The sequence below is a fragment of the Lissotriton vulgaris genome, chromosome 2_1 (assembly GCF_964263255.1).
Source record: "Lissotriton vulgaris chromosome 2_1, aLisVul1.2, whole genome shotgun sequence".
Classification (NCBI taxonomy): domain Eukaryota; kingdom Metazoa; phylum Chordata; class Amphibia; order Caudata; family Salamandridae; genus Lissotriton; species Lissotriton vulgaris.
Genome location: NC_141687.1, coordinates 958,108,863 through 958,125,016, shown reverse-complemented (window position 1 = coordinate 958,125,016; position 16,154 = coordinate 958,108,863). Strand labels below are relative to the sequence as shown.

At 43.7% G+C, this 16,154-nt stretch overlaps 1 protein-coding gene across 1 annotated transcript in view; it reads right to left on the bottom strand.

Annotated features, from left to right (window-relative positions):
• The window catches only part of TMEM35B (transmembrane protein 35B), a 119,244-nt gene that overhangs the window by 23,538 nt on the left and 79,552 nt on the right, over positions 1 to 16,154 (bottom strand). Inside the window, exon 2 of the mRNA XM_086956529.1 lies at positions 15,933 to 16,113. Coding sequence (XP_086812655.1) covers positions 15,933 to 16,113 — 181 coding nt within the window. The remainder of the gene's footprint in view (positions 1 to 15,932; positions 16,114 to 16,154) is intronic.

Here is a 16,154-nt window from a genome sequence, read left to right as displayed (position 1 = left end):
AGTGTTTTGTTTTTATTTTGAAGGTGGTCACTTTTATTATTATATGGTTCATTAATGATCGTCTTCTTAAATTTTGGAGCATGCAGTCAGTAGTTTCATCATTTTCCACAGGTAGGGTACTGCAAGTGCTGCAAACATTTCAAACTAAGGAGATATTTTTTTTAACAGAGGTGTTCAGAATGGAAAACACAAACTTAGGGCCAGATGTATCAAGCGTTATTCCGTTTGCAAACGGGAAAAAGCCTTTTGGGATGTATCATCCCAAAAGGCATTCGCAAAATAGGGAATCACAATTTTTGCGATTCCCTATTTTGCGAATGTATTTAAGGAATCGCAATTTGCGATTCCTTAAATGCAATGCAGAATGCAACAAAAAATTGCGACCTGACATTAAGGAATCTCAAATTACCACCAACTCCAAGTTGGTGGTAATTTTCAAATTCCAAGAAAAAACACTTTTTTGCATTTCTATAGGTGCCATGTGGCGTACATACATGCCCTTAGGGCATGTATGTGCGCCACATGTGTATTGTAAATAATCTAGGGCAACTTCAAAACAATGAAAATCTCAGAACATGTCAGAATAAGAAAATAGTGACACTAGTGTTTAGAAAAATACAAAAGCAATTTATTCAAAGTTCATAATTGTATTATAGATATAAAATATGATAAATCTAGTCCTACAGAGAACATAATTTGTACATCACACATAACTACACCTAACTACACACATCCATCACACATTCATACTACAATATTATTCATATCAATATATATATTCTGTTTGAAAATAATACGAATCACAATTAGGTAAAAATTGATATAGCGAAACATCTCAATGAACACGATTGTTAGGATAGTTTCCAGATTATCGCCACATGTGCACACATGCATATTTTAGGGGTGAAACAGGGTGTCCATTTGGCACCCTTGCACCCTTGAAATTGCATGCGCAATTTGCTAATACCTATTGGGTACTCTTAAATTGCGCATGCAATTCCCATTCATTCCTATGGGCCTCTAGGCCCATGGGAATGAACGGGAAGCCATTTCTTATTTGCAACTCGCAATTTGCGAGTCGCAAATAAGGAATCGCAATTATTATTGCAAAACCTACATACATTGCATTTTGCGATTCCATAATCGCGAATCGGTAAAATTCGCTATTATGGAATCGCAAAATCCAATATTGATACATCTGGCCCTTAATGTTTTCTCCCTAAACCGGAAGAGACCAGTATATCTTGGAAACAATGGTTATGTTCTTCGGAGAACTACTTAATAGCTAATGAGGCTAAGGAGTTTTAATTCAGGAGGAAAGTTGCATTATTACGTAACTGGGCAAAAAGGACAGAAAGTATATGATTATGTGCCTGATCTCATCCCAGAAGCATGGGACTGGGTAGTGGAAGCTGCGAACTGTCGAGGTAAACTGTTTTCATAAGAATCTAGTGGGGGGGTGTAAACACAAGTTTTTTTTACTTGAAGGCCATTAGCTCTTGAGTTACTGGGTGAGTATGTAGCTGATTTAAGCGTGTTGGTTGCGGAATGTGACTTTGGAGCACTGTTATATGAACATATAAAGTCATACGTTTTTGCTACCCCGGGAAGATCTAGAATAAGTAATTATTTAGCACAAATCACTCACTTTGAGACATTACCTTTGAGCAGAGGGATTGAAAGGCTAATTCTAGTTGTGTAAAGAGCTGAACGGTGGGAATGACGGTTAACGTTTGGGGGGCAACGGTTTTAAACAAAAGTAAAATACAAAGGGGTGGTTCTAAAATGGATGTTCCATTCTAAAAGTGTGGTGCAAAGGGCGGAAGGCCAATTCTAAGTCAAGTCCATTGAAGGGTAAAAAACGTTGGCCATTACACCAGGGTTAGCAAAGAGGGGCAACAGCAAGTGAATGCAGTGAGTGGAGCACAATTATCTGGTCGTTTGTAAAGGTGCAAGGTTGTCCGGCTGTGGTAGCAGAACAAAAGATCTGCTTTCATGGGCATAATTGGTGGGAAGGCGGTACAGCTACCAGAGGATAAGGGTTCACCCATTCCGCTAGTTTCGTATGCTTTGTATGGGTCTGATTTTGAGAACAGCAAGTGGTTTTTCTCTACATTTTGGCTATTGCATACGATAGGAAAAGTATTAATCTTGCTGTGTATTCTGTGTGGAATTTTGAGGAAGACTACTGTGTGCACAGGTTAATGGTGCGAGACGGGGCACAGGAACAACATCGTGGCAACAGTGTGACTAGGGCACAGCCCTGAGACTGAAAATCCTATCAGTTGCTTATTTTTCTGTGAAATACACAGAAGTGTTTCAGGAGAAACTTAGTTGTGTACAAGGTTTTGAACACAAAATTGTATTAGAAGAGAACTCTTGCCCTATGGTGCACAAAGTATGAAATGTTCCATTGAACGTAAGGAATGAGCCTAAGACACATTTGGATGAGTTGTTGAAAGAAGAGGTAGTTGAAAATGCTGACTCAGAGGAATGGGTTTCTCCAAAAGTAGTCGCCAAACGCAAGTTGGAGGCAATACGCGTGTGTGCGGCTTACATTTACAGAATAATAACAACCTGATGGTTTGCCACCCAATACTTTTCTTGGAAGACTTGCAGGCAGTTTACCACCAGGTCATACTTTAAGAGCAATCCAAAACACTCATGACTTGATTCACGCCTTTTGTGCCTTTTTGCTTCAGGCACAACATCTGGGCTTTCGACCGTGGTCTATCAGAATATTCAGAGTCCATGGGTGTGACAAAGGAATCCGGGAATACCAGAATGAAAGCCTAATCTTTTCTAAAACTAAGGTAGAGCATCTAGCACTGCTAGACAATATTTTAGGTACCCGCAGCCATCATGGTATGATAGTGAGGAAGTAAAAATGGTGCTTCTTTCCGGACCCTATAGAATATTTGGGGCACACCATTACACCAGAGAGCATCAAATTAAAAAAAAAAAAAATTTCATGCTATAAAAAATGCCACAAAACCAGCTCAAAAGCAAAGTCAGGTTGTTTTTAGGGCGATGTGAACATTGTGCACGGTTTGTTGGTAAGATCGCAGTAGTGGTCGAACCATTTACGAAATTACTGAGAAAAATAGGTCTTTTGTGTCTGGGTGAGGACAAGAACAATGCTTTTGAGAGAGTGAAACAGATGAATCTTTGCACACCAGCTCTCAAACCATTTGATTTCGAGTTGTGCTGCATTGTGACAGTTGATGCAATCAATCTAGGCATTGGTGCTGTGTTAACATAAGTGGGAAGGGAAGAAACACACATTGGGGTTTTCTTTCCAATGTTTGAACGAAGTGGAATACCATTACAGTACAATTGAAAAAGGAGGCTTGGAAAGTATTTGGGCTGTCAAATATTTCAACATTTTTTGTGGGGCAGGAGATCCAAGGTGATTACAAACCACAAATCTTTGACCTTTCTTTTGGGAGAGAGGGGCTGTGACAACACAAGTCCGAGGTTTTTTTCGGCTGCTGTCTTGTCTTCAGGAGTTCAGCTTCGATGTGCGTTCCATTCGGGAGACATCCTTTACATCGCATGCCAGTACAACGTGGTAGTTACAACAAACGCGCTGTTACATCGCATAGCTTTACAACTCAAGTCGTCACAACAACTTTCTGTAGGGGGCACAAGGTGTTGGATTAAAAATCCAACACCTTCCCTACTGTTGCACACACTGGAGTTGGAACAGTAAATTATACTATTCCAACATTCAGTGACCCCCTACAGCAAGTCGCTGGAGTGACTTGCGTTGTAAAGGTATGTCATAACAACGCGTTGTTGTAACTACCACGTTGTAATGGCATGAGATGTAACATTGCATATTCATTACATTCCAGGGCAAGAATGTAACAGCACATTATGCGTTATGTTTCCGTGTCACATCAGAGGAGGATGTTAGTGCTGATGGCTGGTTAGGTTAATGTGTTGTTGGTTTCGTAGATATGATTTGTAAGTATCTATCTAAAGAAAAAGTTATCAAAGTTACTCAGGAGCTGTAGGAAGGTGAGAGAAGTGGAGAACTGAATGGATCTGTAGCTGAAAGGTGATATAGTTGTGTCTCCGTCAATAATTAGGGAACATGGTTGGTGTGGTTGTCCCACTCTAGACATGGGGGGCGTGACAGAGAAGCAGAAGTTGAGGTTTTAATTGTGGGGGCCTGACATGGAAGCTTTTGTTCATGTTGTCAAGTTCTAAGTGTCAGGATGCTGACATATTTGGTCATTAAAAATGCAACTTTGTCACCAGTAGAGTTCCTGAGTTCACCGTGGCGGAAGGTGGAAATTGATTTCATCTGCCCTATTTCTCTGTACATGTTGCAGAGGGATTCAAAACTGCTTTCAAGTATGAACCCCGCTTGACTGTATGACAAACTGGCTCGTAAGGTAATGGACATGGAGGTGGTCAGACAAAGTGTAGCATTAAAAGAGGAGTTGAGTAAGATGTAATATGATTCTAGGAGCTACACCAAGCAGCTATTTGTTGAACTGGGTTGTAGTATTGTGGGATGTAGTCTAGTGGGTTGGGGGGTGGAGTCAGAGGGAGGAGCAGGAACAGGAGGAGCCGGGGAACAGGAACCAGAGTTAGAGTAGGGACAGGAGACAGGCTGGATGAATGATAATAAAGCTCCAGTATTAGTAACCCATAGTGTCTGTGGTTATTGTAGCAGGATGCTACAACTGGCGACGAGGGTGGGATAGACTGGAACCCACAAACCACAGCACCTTGTGAAACCACCCTGTCCCCGCAGCGTCGAGGAGCGAGCTCCGCTGCTGAATTAAGTGGGCACCGAGAAGAGGAAGTCGGCGGTAAGTGACCCCGGCTCCCAGAGACACTGGGGAGCTCCGAGAGAGTCACGACAGCGAGCGCTGCAACGCTCGGTGCACGAAGGCATTTCGCGCCGAAAGCGCGAGTCACGCTGGATGCGTGCAACTTGGCACCCTAGAAGAACAGGAGTCGGGAGCCCACTCCGACCCTGTCCAGCACCCCAGATCGAGACCAGGGTCCCCCGACGTCGAGGACGCTGTCCCCGAGAGCCCGGTGACAAGCGCTGCTGAGCGCGCTGAAACGGAGCCCGGGTGCCGTCGGAGGTCGGAAAACCTCACGCCCGATGCGTGAGTTTTGGCAGGCTAGCGGCGAAGAAGAGAGGGAGTGAGAAAAGTAAGGCGGGAGCCCACCCCAACCTCACCTGGTAGCTGCTGCGGCCAAAGGAAAGTGAATCCTGCTGTGGACTGCCCCTGAAGTCGCCGGCCGGTGAGTCCAGAGTGAGCTGGCAGTGCATGAATCAGGAGCCTCGTGTGTGACTGCAGTGACGGCGGCCATCTTTAAGTCAGGCGCTTGTCAGGACAGACCCCTTGATTGTCATAGAGCGGCCATCTTGAAGTCAGGCAAGTAGAGATAAGCAAGCATTGGTTGAAGCAAACAAACAAGCATTGGCAAGACGATTCAAACAAACACTGGCGAAGAGCATACAAGCATTGGCACATGCAAAGAAACGAGCATCGATACCTGCAAATAGACAAGCATTGATACATGCAAATCAACAAGCATTGGACAAACGGAAACAAGTATTGGCGAAGAGTAAACAAGCATTGGTACATGCAAAGAAACAAGCATTGATCCATGCAAAGAGACACAAGCATTGATACATGCAGATCAACAAGCATTGGATAAATCGTGGCAAAGGAAGAAAACAAGCATTGGTGAAGGCCAAACAAGCATTGGCGAAAACCAAACAAGCATTGGCGAACATAATAGAAACAAGCATTGGCGAAAACCAAACAAGCATTGGCGAAGGCCAAACAAGCATTGGCGAAGGCCAAACAAGCATTGGCGAAGGCCAAACAAGCATTGGCGAAGGCCAAACAAGCATTGGCGAAGGCCAAACAAGCACTGGCGAAGGCCAAACAAGCACTGGCGAAGGCCAAACAAGCACTGGCGAAGGCCAAACACTGGCACATACCGTGATGATTGCAAAATTACCAACGTCCCAGCACATGACCAGACCGCAGGTTTCGACTAAAGAAGATCAACTACGAAGACGAGAAGACGAGTGAACAGCCCGTGCCCTGCAAATATGATCCATCAAAATCCTCCTCTCATGGCGGGGGAAGAAGTAGCACAACGGTTCAATCCCTGCATTGAAGTACCACCCCCAGGGGTGCAGACGGATACCTGGAGTCTGTCTCTCAAACGGAACCAATGGCTGGCAACATTGGGTGATTTCCTGGACGCCAATGGTGAATAAGAGAGAGGAAATGTCTAATGCTGCTCCTCCATTTGGTGGGTCCAGAGGGCCGATGCCCAATCAAAACATTTTCCAAAGAAGACACAGAAATCTATAAAAGACTCCAAGAGAAGCTATGTGCCCGTCTCTCCGCACAAGCGGAAGTGGATCAAGAGCGCATCGCTTTCAACACAGCTCGGCAGGAACCAGGTGAACCATTGCCAACTTTCATCACTCGGTTGCAAAACCTGGTACAAGGCTGCCACTTCAACACCTTTACGAATGAGGACGCAGTTCGACTCCGGATAATTGAAGGCTGCGCAAACCGCGACACAAAGCTCAAGATCTTGCGAGGAAAGTGATCGCTAGAAGAAATCATCAGGAAGGCTGAAATTGGAATGCACGTCAAGGCAAGAGACAGATCAAAGGACCCGAATCTGAAGGCAAATTATCAAGATGCCTGGACAGATGAAACTCGGAAAACAGACAAAACAAAAAAGAGAGAGAGGGAAGGCAGACCAATGAAAAGACAACGGGAGAGACACAGTGACAAGGAGTACTCTGAGTCAATCAGTCAAAGGACAACCTCAAGGAGTTCTTCACCCTCAAGGTGTCATTCAAAGTCTGACGAGGAGGGAGCGTCAAGTGGGACAGATCGCACCCCTGGACAAGATGGCAACTTACACAACAGGAGAGTAAGGAAGACAAACTATAGAAGGAGAGCTCAAAATGGTCAAAACTGGAAGTCGGAGCAGGAACACTCTTCGTCAAGTCGTGAAGATGAGTCTGAGGGAACATCCAGCAGGAGAACACATCACACCCATATCATGGGTGTCCGAGCACCAAACAAGTGGGAAGAAGGAATAGGTTGCATAAGACAAACTGGTCCTCCCCAACAACGAACAGGAAAAGACCAACGCATCAATGGCATTCAGGACACTGAAGAAACTGAGAAGTCGGTGATATGTGAGAAAGCCAAAAATGGAAAACCTCAAGACCAAACACAAAGAACAAGCACGTGGTTGTTGAACAACTTATCAAATGAAACAACGTCAAAGACAAGTTGGCGAAGGCGCCCGGAGAAGCGTCTTAAAGACAACCCTGAGACAAAGAACAACGTGTCACTGCCTACTCATTTCAGAAATCCATTACTTGATACCCTCTCTAAGGAACGCTTTAAAAGGGGCATGGCCAGTAACTCCTCTGGTTCAGAGAGCGAGTCTGTCCGATCCTTTAAGATGGGTATGGCCAGGAACTCCTCTGATTCAGAGAGCGTGTCTGTCTGATCCTGGAAGTCGACAAAAGACTTCTCTGAACCAGAAAGCACGGCTGTTCAGTCCCGTGAGTCGACAGAGTCATGGTCCCGACAACAGCCATGGCATCAACCACCCGAACGCACCAAGGAACCAAAGGACATCCGTCCTGTCAAGAGCAACATGACACACACTAAAGTTTCTGAATACTCAGTCACTCCACCCCCCAACCACTAGACTACATCCCACAATACTACATGGGTCAAAGGTCAAACGTGCTGGGAATGTGAAGAAATCATAGTCTAAATTCTATCCAGCTACGAAGGTGGTTAGGGAGTTTTAAGGTTCAGTGCAGGTGGTGGATGTTCAGTGGCGGAGTAAAAAATTTGGTTTAGGTACGAAAAGGGGGGGGGGGAAGAGCGAGATAGTAAAGAGTTTGCGGTTGGAAATTCTCTGGACATTAAGTCATGTCTGGGAGTGATGTGTCTGGTGGCCGAGCTCATGTGTGTGATATTCCAGTTCAGAATGAATACTCTGCCGGGTCAATTTTATACCATCAACCAACTGTGCTTCACCAGCATCATCAGTGGAGGCTGACGACAATTCAGATGTTATTTTGGGTGCGCTGCAAATCTCTGGTGGTAGGAAGATTATTCTGGACAGGGATGGGGATTGTGTAAGCCCCAAGAGTGTGCAACCAAATAGAATTAAAAGGGAAACCATGAAATATTTTGGATTATAGTGGTTACTGATGTTTTTGTTTTCATTCATTTTGCAATTTTCATTGTGTGAAGGTAAGGGTGGTTATGTATGCTGATTGATTAATACTTTATTCGATATTGACATATCATAAAAGTACATTGATCATAAAAACATTAATATTAAGATACATTTCATTAGAGTTGTTTAAAATTTCTATATACAAATAAAACATGAAACAACCCAAAAATACATGACAATATTAGGTATCACACAATTTAAAAGTAAGTTATTAATTGGCGACCATAACCATACGGCCTAAATATTGATAAAATTGGATATCCTTGTGCAGGTGAGCCAAGCACTTGATAGATACTTTGCCACACCGCAAACAATGAAAAGTGGGAACGTATTGGTTGTAATATTACGGAGAGCAACCCGAAAATCTCTAGTTCCAAGCTCCCTGCAAACTGGTTTAAGCCATCTCTGTCTTGCCCTCTTATAGGTTTTACAGCCGAACAGAAAATGAGCAAGGGATTCTGTTTTGCAGGGACAGCAAGGACATGCACCGTTCAGTGACCTTGAGGGTTATGTATGCGACTTGGGTGAGTTTGCCTGTGTTGTAGTAAATAGGTGGGACACAAGTACAAGATTTCTCGAGTACAGTGTTCCACTACGTTTGTTTAAATGAGTGAGGATGTTTCAACAGGTGCTGCTGGACAGTTTGTCAGTGGAGCTCCTGCGGAGGTACACCCTCAGGCTCTGTGCTTTAATCCTTAATACACTTTCGGTTATTAGCTCAGTTGTGTTGGTTCTTACTTCCATTTAACATGGTTGCACAGTGTTCAAATGAAAAAGTCTTGTAGTGAGAGTGTGCAACTCAATTTTAATCTCAATTTCTGAGACTTTATAGGTGGGTTACAAGACAGAGACTTGTAATATCCTCTCTCATAGCAGTATAGACTACCAAGGCCTTAGTACCCATTTCCAGGGAGGTCATTGATGGTATAAACACCCATTCTCATGTGAGGTACGGTCAATGCCAGGTGAAAGGATGGATGAGTGGAAGAAAGGATGGGTGGATGGGCAAAAGGATTAATAGGTAGGTGGTTGAAAAGATCGGTGGGCATAAATATGAAAGATGGATGGATGGGAGGGTAAGAGGATGGGTGGGTAAAAGAATGGATGGGTTCGTGAAAGGTGGTGTGAAAGGATGGGGAATGAGGGTAAAAAGATGGGTGGATAAGAGGTGGGTGGATGAGAGGGTAAGAGGATGAAAGGATGGCAGAATGAATTGAAATCTGAGAGGATGGATGTATGGCTGAGTGAATAGAAAACAGAGGATCAATGGGTGGTCAGGTGAAAATGTTGCAGAGTAGATGGAAATCTAATAGGATAGGCGGATGATAGAGTGAATGGAAAACGGCGGATGGATTGGTTGATGGATGGGAATCAGAGGATGGATGGAAATAAGAGAATGGAAGGATGACAGTAAATGGAAATATGGGACTTTGAAAGAATGGATTGATGGATAAGAGGACGGCAGAGTAAATGGAAATCAGAAAGGGTGAAAGGATGAATCAGAGGGTGAAAAGATAGAGTATATGGAAATCTTAGAGTATGGATGGGTGGGTGAGAGAATCATTGGAAATCTAAGAGGATGGATTGATGACAGAAAATGGAAATCATGGTAATAGGAATGGATGGCAAAGTAAATGGAAATCCGGGAGGATGGATGGTTGGATGAATGATAGAAATAAGAATCCATTGATGGATGAAAGGCTTTATTGATCAATGGCAAAGTCAAATGACGGATGAATGAATGAATTCTAAGACGGATGTATGAATAGATGGATGAAATGGCCAACAGATGAAGGGAAATGGTGAAAGACTGAATGATGGATGAAAGAATGAATGGATGGATGATAGAATGTAAAGGTGACAACCAATAGGTAGATGGAAGGGTGAAAGTATGAATGCGAGAGAAAAGGGAGCTTTTTAAAGAGGTTGAGGCTCACTTGCCTGCTTGCTTGGTGCCATCAAATCTTTGGTTCCAAGAGTGAGGTATTTTAATGTGCTGGCTACTCCCTTGGTCAATGTATTATATTTCACAATTTCTCTTTTTTACAAATAAGTTTTGTTATTTGTTATGTGCACACTCTTTTTTTATTTCACCATGTCAAAACTCCATGGGGAATCCTTAACCATCATATCCATCAACCCGTAGTAGTGGGCATTTCACGAAAGTGCTCTAGACTTCTATTCACTTCATTTTGCACTTTGATTTTCCAAAATACTTTCTACAAGACTGCCATGGATTGAGGGCCAGATTTACGACCGTTTTTTGTGATCACAGATGGGCGTTTTGTCTTTTTGCAACAGCAAAAAATGTTAGCACAATGTACCAACCCTACTTTGCGATTTGCTAATGTAATAGCAACTCGCAAAATAGGGTTAGAGACTCGCTTTTAGGAAGGGGCGTTCCTTCCTAATAGTGACTCTGAACCCTATGTAAGAATGTTTTGCATTTGCGGTTGCAAAACATTTGCAGTTTCCCACCCTCTTCAAGAGGGTGGTAAACCATTTGCAAATGGGAAGAGGTCCCCAGAGGACCCTTTCCAATTTGTGAATGTGTGCGCAAACATTTAAGAGCAGACAGTGCTCACAGGGACCACTACCTGCCCTTAAAAAAATGAAACAAAAACGTTTCATTTTTCTTTTTTATAAAATGCATTGCATTTTCCTGTAAGAAAAACCTGCTGCATTAAAAAAAAAAAAATAATAATCTTTATTGACAAAGCAGTCCGAGACATGGTGGTCTGCTGACCCAAGCAGGCCACCATCCCTGGGAGTGCCAGCCATTCCCAATTGGATCCAAAATTGCAACTGCCTCATTAATATGCATGATGCATGCAATTTGCGACTACATTGCGAATTGCAAACAATGTCTCTGACACTGTTGTACATTGATGTGTCCGACTCACAATTAAATGCAATTTGCGAGTCGAAAACATCAATGGTCGTACATCTGGCCCTTGCAGTTATATGGGAAATTGTTTTTCACTGGCAAGAAACGAGGCGGTACCATATCACCAAAATATATGCATAGAAATTCCAAAGTTCAAATAACACATAGCCCAAAGAGGGATCAATAAACTAGAGGAGGGTAAGGAACACAAGAAAAGTGCCATACAGAGTCACAGTTCCAAGCTGTGACACCAGCAGGTAGGGGTGGAAGAAATAAGGCCCAATGTACCAGATCAATGAGACACTCCCCCCCCCAAAAAAAAAAAAAAAAAAACAGCCTATGTATGTCCACATCAGAAAGTGTGTTAGGCCATATATCCCACTGAATGCAGCCACATCTGCAAACACCAGGCCATATAACCAGCATTTGACCTATATTCCCCCATATAGCAATACATTTGAGCAGTCTCACATTTTCACATGCACCAAGATGGTCTAGAATAATACAATAACTAACGTTATAGATCTTAACCGATTATAAAAAGCAACAACCTTCACAGTAAGCGAAGCCTCAAGCAATCACTCTGCATGGCAAGAGTTTGTAAAACCCTGAACCAGTTCTTGTACCCATCCGAACAATCAAGAGCATGTTTTATTATTCTCTGCATACCTGCAAATAAATCAGTCACGATCCAGAGAGCACAGGGAAAAAAAGTAAAAACACAAAAGAAAAGGACCTTACCTGCACGCAGAGCAGAACTCACTACACAAGGAAGACAAAAAGGTCTTACTACTGAGATATATATCCGTTTCCTACTGGCGGTCGCCAGTAGGTAGCTATAGTTCGGATCTAGTTTCCATAGGGAAAGCATTTTTTGACGTGCCTGCAACCGCAGGGTCAGCTCCTCCCTTTGACCTTAGGAGCGTCGCCCCATTGAATTGCCCTCGAGAACAAAAAAGAAAAATGGTAATGAAGTTAATTCATTACCATTTTATTTTCCGACAACCCGTCCTTAAACAAGTGTCAGGACAGGGCCTGTTGAGGGGCAGCAGTGGTGAGCCGCCTGGCTGTGCACTAGTTTATAGTGCGCATGTCCCTTTAGCCGGCCGTCTTGCGGCGGCCAGTCTGACATGCTCAATAAACCTCTCAACTCGGCACTCTGCTGTCTTAGGCAGCAGGGTTGAGAGCCTTCACAAGCCTCCAGTGTACTTGGGAGCGGCGAGAGAGGCCGTTCCCACCTAACAGGGCACTGCTCACATGCAGCACCAGGATTGGTTAAGCCCAGCTGGACGGTACCGGGTGTTAGGAGAAGACGACGACTGGAGCGAGGAGCATGTGTCTCCGGAAAACATTGTAAATACCCTTTTGTTTATGTAAATGTATTTATATGCTTTTTTTTTTTAACGTTTGTTAAACCAGATTCCCGCCCTTCAAATCGATGGACTTTCCAGCTGCTACTGCAACTTTGGCTTCCTCGGACCAATTGTGTCAAAATAGGGTCTGAGTGTCATGGAAAGATTAGAGTGATCCGTGCAGTGGGAACCGAGAAATAGGGGCACGTAATAAGGGTGCATTTGTAATGTAATGTTAATTCCTATAGGAACGTGTTGTCGAACATACAGCCGGAACTGCTAAATGGAATTACACCAAATTTGGCAGAAAGGTAGATGTTACAGTTTGTGCCTTTTTTTTTTATTTGGTGGAAATCCGTTCAGTAGGTTTTGTGAAATGAAATCCGAACAATATAAAAGATATCTATGGTCATGAATATTTAGCTGCGGCTTCGCAAAGAAATCGCAATGTGTTTGAGGTAAAACACGAAAGCTGGATGCAACCTGAATAGAATTTGTGGTGATCGTGGTTACATCGCGATGTGTTAGAGGTAAATCGTGGAAGCGGGGCAGGGCTGTGGGGGGGGAGTAAGTCGACAAACAACGGGATTTGTAAAATTAAATAATAAATAAATAAAACCACTTACCTTACGCTCGACGCATCACGCCAACGATGCGGCAAGCACAAGGTAGGTGGTTTTATTTCTCTTTTAATTTAATTTTACCAACCCGGTTGTTTGTCGACTTCCTTCCCCAACAGCCCTGCCCACCCTACCGCTGTTACCTGTGCCGGCCGTGCCTGTTTGCAGCGACTGAAACACCCAGTGATAACAGACCTACTCAGACACTTATGCACCTACGCATAGATCCAGTTACAGAGTCATGTACCTATTCGCATACCCACTCAGGGACTCCTAAACACACTCACAAATCCACTCACATGCTTAAAACACTCACTCACAGACCCACTGCAAAACTTACGCTTACACTGACACACTCCCTGAGAGATTGATGATACACCCACCTCACAGACCCATTTATGCATCAACTCAGACCCACTGAGACACTTAAGCTTCCACTCACATAACCCATTGATAGATGGACCCAATGAAACACGTATGCACCCACTCACAGACTGACTGAAAGACGTATGCTTCCACTCACACACCCACTGATATTGATGCACCCACAGAAATTCTTGCACCCAGTCAGAGATCTATTCAGACACACACACACACACGGACTCACAGATTCACCGAGAGACTTTTGCTACCACAAACACCCAAGGTTACTGGGACTTTATAGTTCTTAATTAGCATTTTTTTTTAAATTAGACATTCACTGCAAAAAAACTAAAGGTTACAGAGACGTTCCAGTTCGGCTCAGGTTTCACTTGTACAAAACCAGAGAAATTCAGCGATTATAGTTAGTGAGCTAACTAGAACTCACACACCTGCAATGCATTGCTTAGAACTTCAGATATTACATCACTCATGACATGGTCAGTGACATCACTGATGACCTCATCCACACAATCTCCAAAGCACCCAATCACACCTCCATATAACCTTTCATACACCTACTACCGTTCTCAAACCTATTCACACACTCATACCAGTACTTACACAGCCACTCACTTATTCATAGAACACACACATCCACTCACTCACCCATACAGCCATTCATACACCCACTCACTAATACAGCCACTGACATATCCACTCATACACATGTGCAGCCATCCCACACACTGAGCCAGTCACCCATAGAGCTACTCACGCATTTACTCACTCACCCATACAGTCAATCACACAGCCACTTACTCACCCATAGTTACACACACTTATTTACTCATACAGATACTAACACATACTCACTCACCTATACAGTCACTGATACAAGCACACACTCAGCCATACATACACTCTCACGTTAACTCACTCACCCATAGTCACTCTCACAGCCCATCCCTCACCTATACAGCCTTTCACATACCCAGTTACGCATCCACATACCACTGACACATGCACTCACTCACAAACACAGCCATACACACACACACACACACCCACCCATACTGCCTCTGACAAAGGCACTCACTAACTCATACAGCCACTGACTCACTTACTCACTCATCACCCACCCACCCACAGGGGTACTTCGACAACCAATCACTCACCCATACAGAAACACAGGTACCCACTCACACACCTATGCATCCACGGAGACACCAACTGACAGACAGATACAGACATTCACAGAAGTAGTCACTCACCCATACATTCACAGAGACACCTAATTACTCACTTATACAGTAAGTCAAGCACCCACAAAAATCATCCAATCAGGCATTCATACATCCACGGGTTCACCAACACACCTTGGTATACAAGTTAACACTCAAACTTTTTTAAAAACACCCAGTCCCTGGATAATATCAGTGATATCATGAATGATGTCATTAGAGATGTCACTAACAAGGCCAAGAGTAATGTAATATGTGAGGTCATAGTAGTGCATTTTGGGGGAGCAAGTTATAGTTAGCTCAGCTAACTATAACCGCTGAATTGCTCTGGTTTTGTATGAGTGAAACCTGAGCCCAACTATAACGTCCCTGTAACCTTTGGTTTTTACAGTGAATATTATCTATATTATAATTTCAGAGCAAGGGGAGTGGATGAAATCTGTAGTGAAATTTAAAAGGCTTGTGTAGTTAACTATTAACCGAGCATGATCTAAGGATGAACAGCCAAACCTAAAGATGAGAATGAGTCTATATTTTCCCGAAATCAGTTTGAATTTCAATAGGTTTGAATATCATAAATAATTACGTAATTACGTATTTGTATAGCGCACGACTACCTGGAGGCATCTCGGCGCTTGTACGAATACCGTTAAGGAGCCCTTCCTGGCCTATCCCTGTGAGGCGTCCACTCCTGGGCACCCCCAAGGTGAAGTCAGGCATCCTAGCGTTGTTGGGGCCGTTGTGGAGATTAAGCAAGCTATTGCCCAGAGTTGCAGAGTGGGACTCATGATTAGAATAGACACCGAGGCAAGAATTATCAGGTCTGAGGAGATTGAGCCCAAGACCCGCCGAGGTGGGAATTGAACCCTAGTCCCGGGCCAGACTTCTGCATCAGGGTCTGCCGCTCTAACCATTGAGCCACACTTCTCCACCTGAGCTGTTTCTGCTCTAATTTGTTCATACTTGTCCCTTCTAACTTTCCACCCATCCGTGGGTCTTGGTGGAGTGTTCTGTTAAAAAATGGTAAACAGGAAAATGGGTTTTCCCCTTATTGCCTCCCTTTTTCTGTTGCGCACTTCCCTACCAGCATCCATGCTTTATTCTTGTTTATTCCCCTTTCTATGACTCCAGACATCAAGGGTTTTTCCTTACTTTGTCCTCACTTAAGAATGGAGGCTATTCAGCATCTTACCTATCATGATGACTGAGAGCACAAAATTGCTGATCTCCTGCAGAATCTGGGGTCCGAAAGCCAGAAGGAGCCCGGTCACTACTTCAATCCATCCCACTGCCACCATGTACTGCGTGGCGTCTGGCTTGTAACCTAGATCCTTCAGCGGAAACACTTCCACAAACTGCACAAACTGTTGTTTCTGAAAGAAAAAGAATGGATAAGCCTATGAGAATATCATCT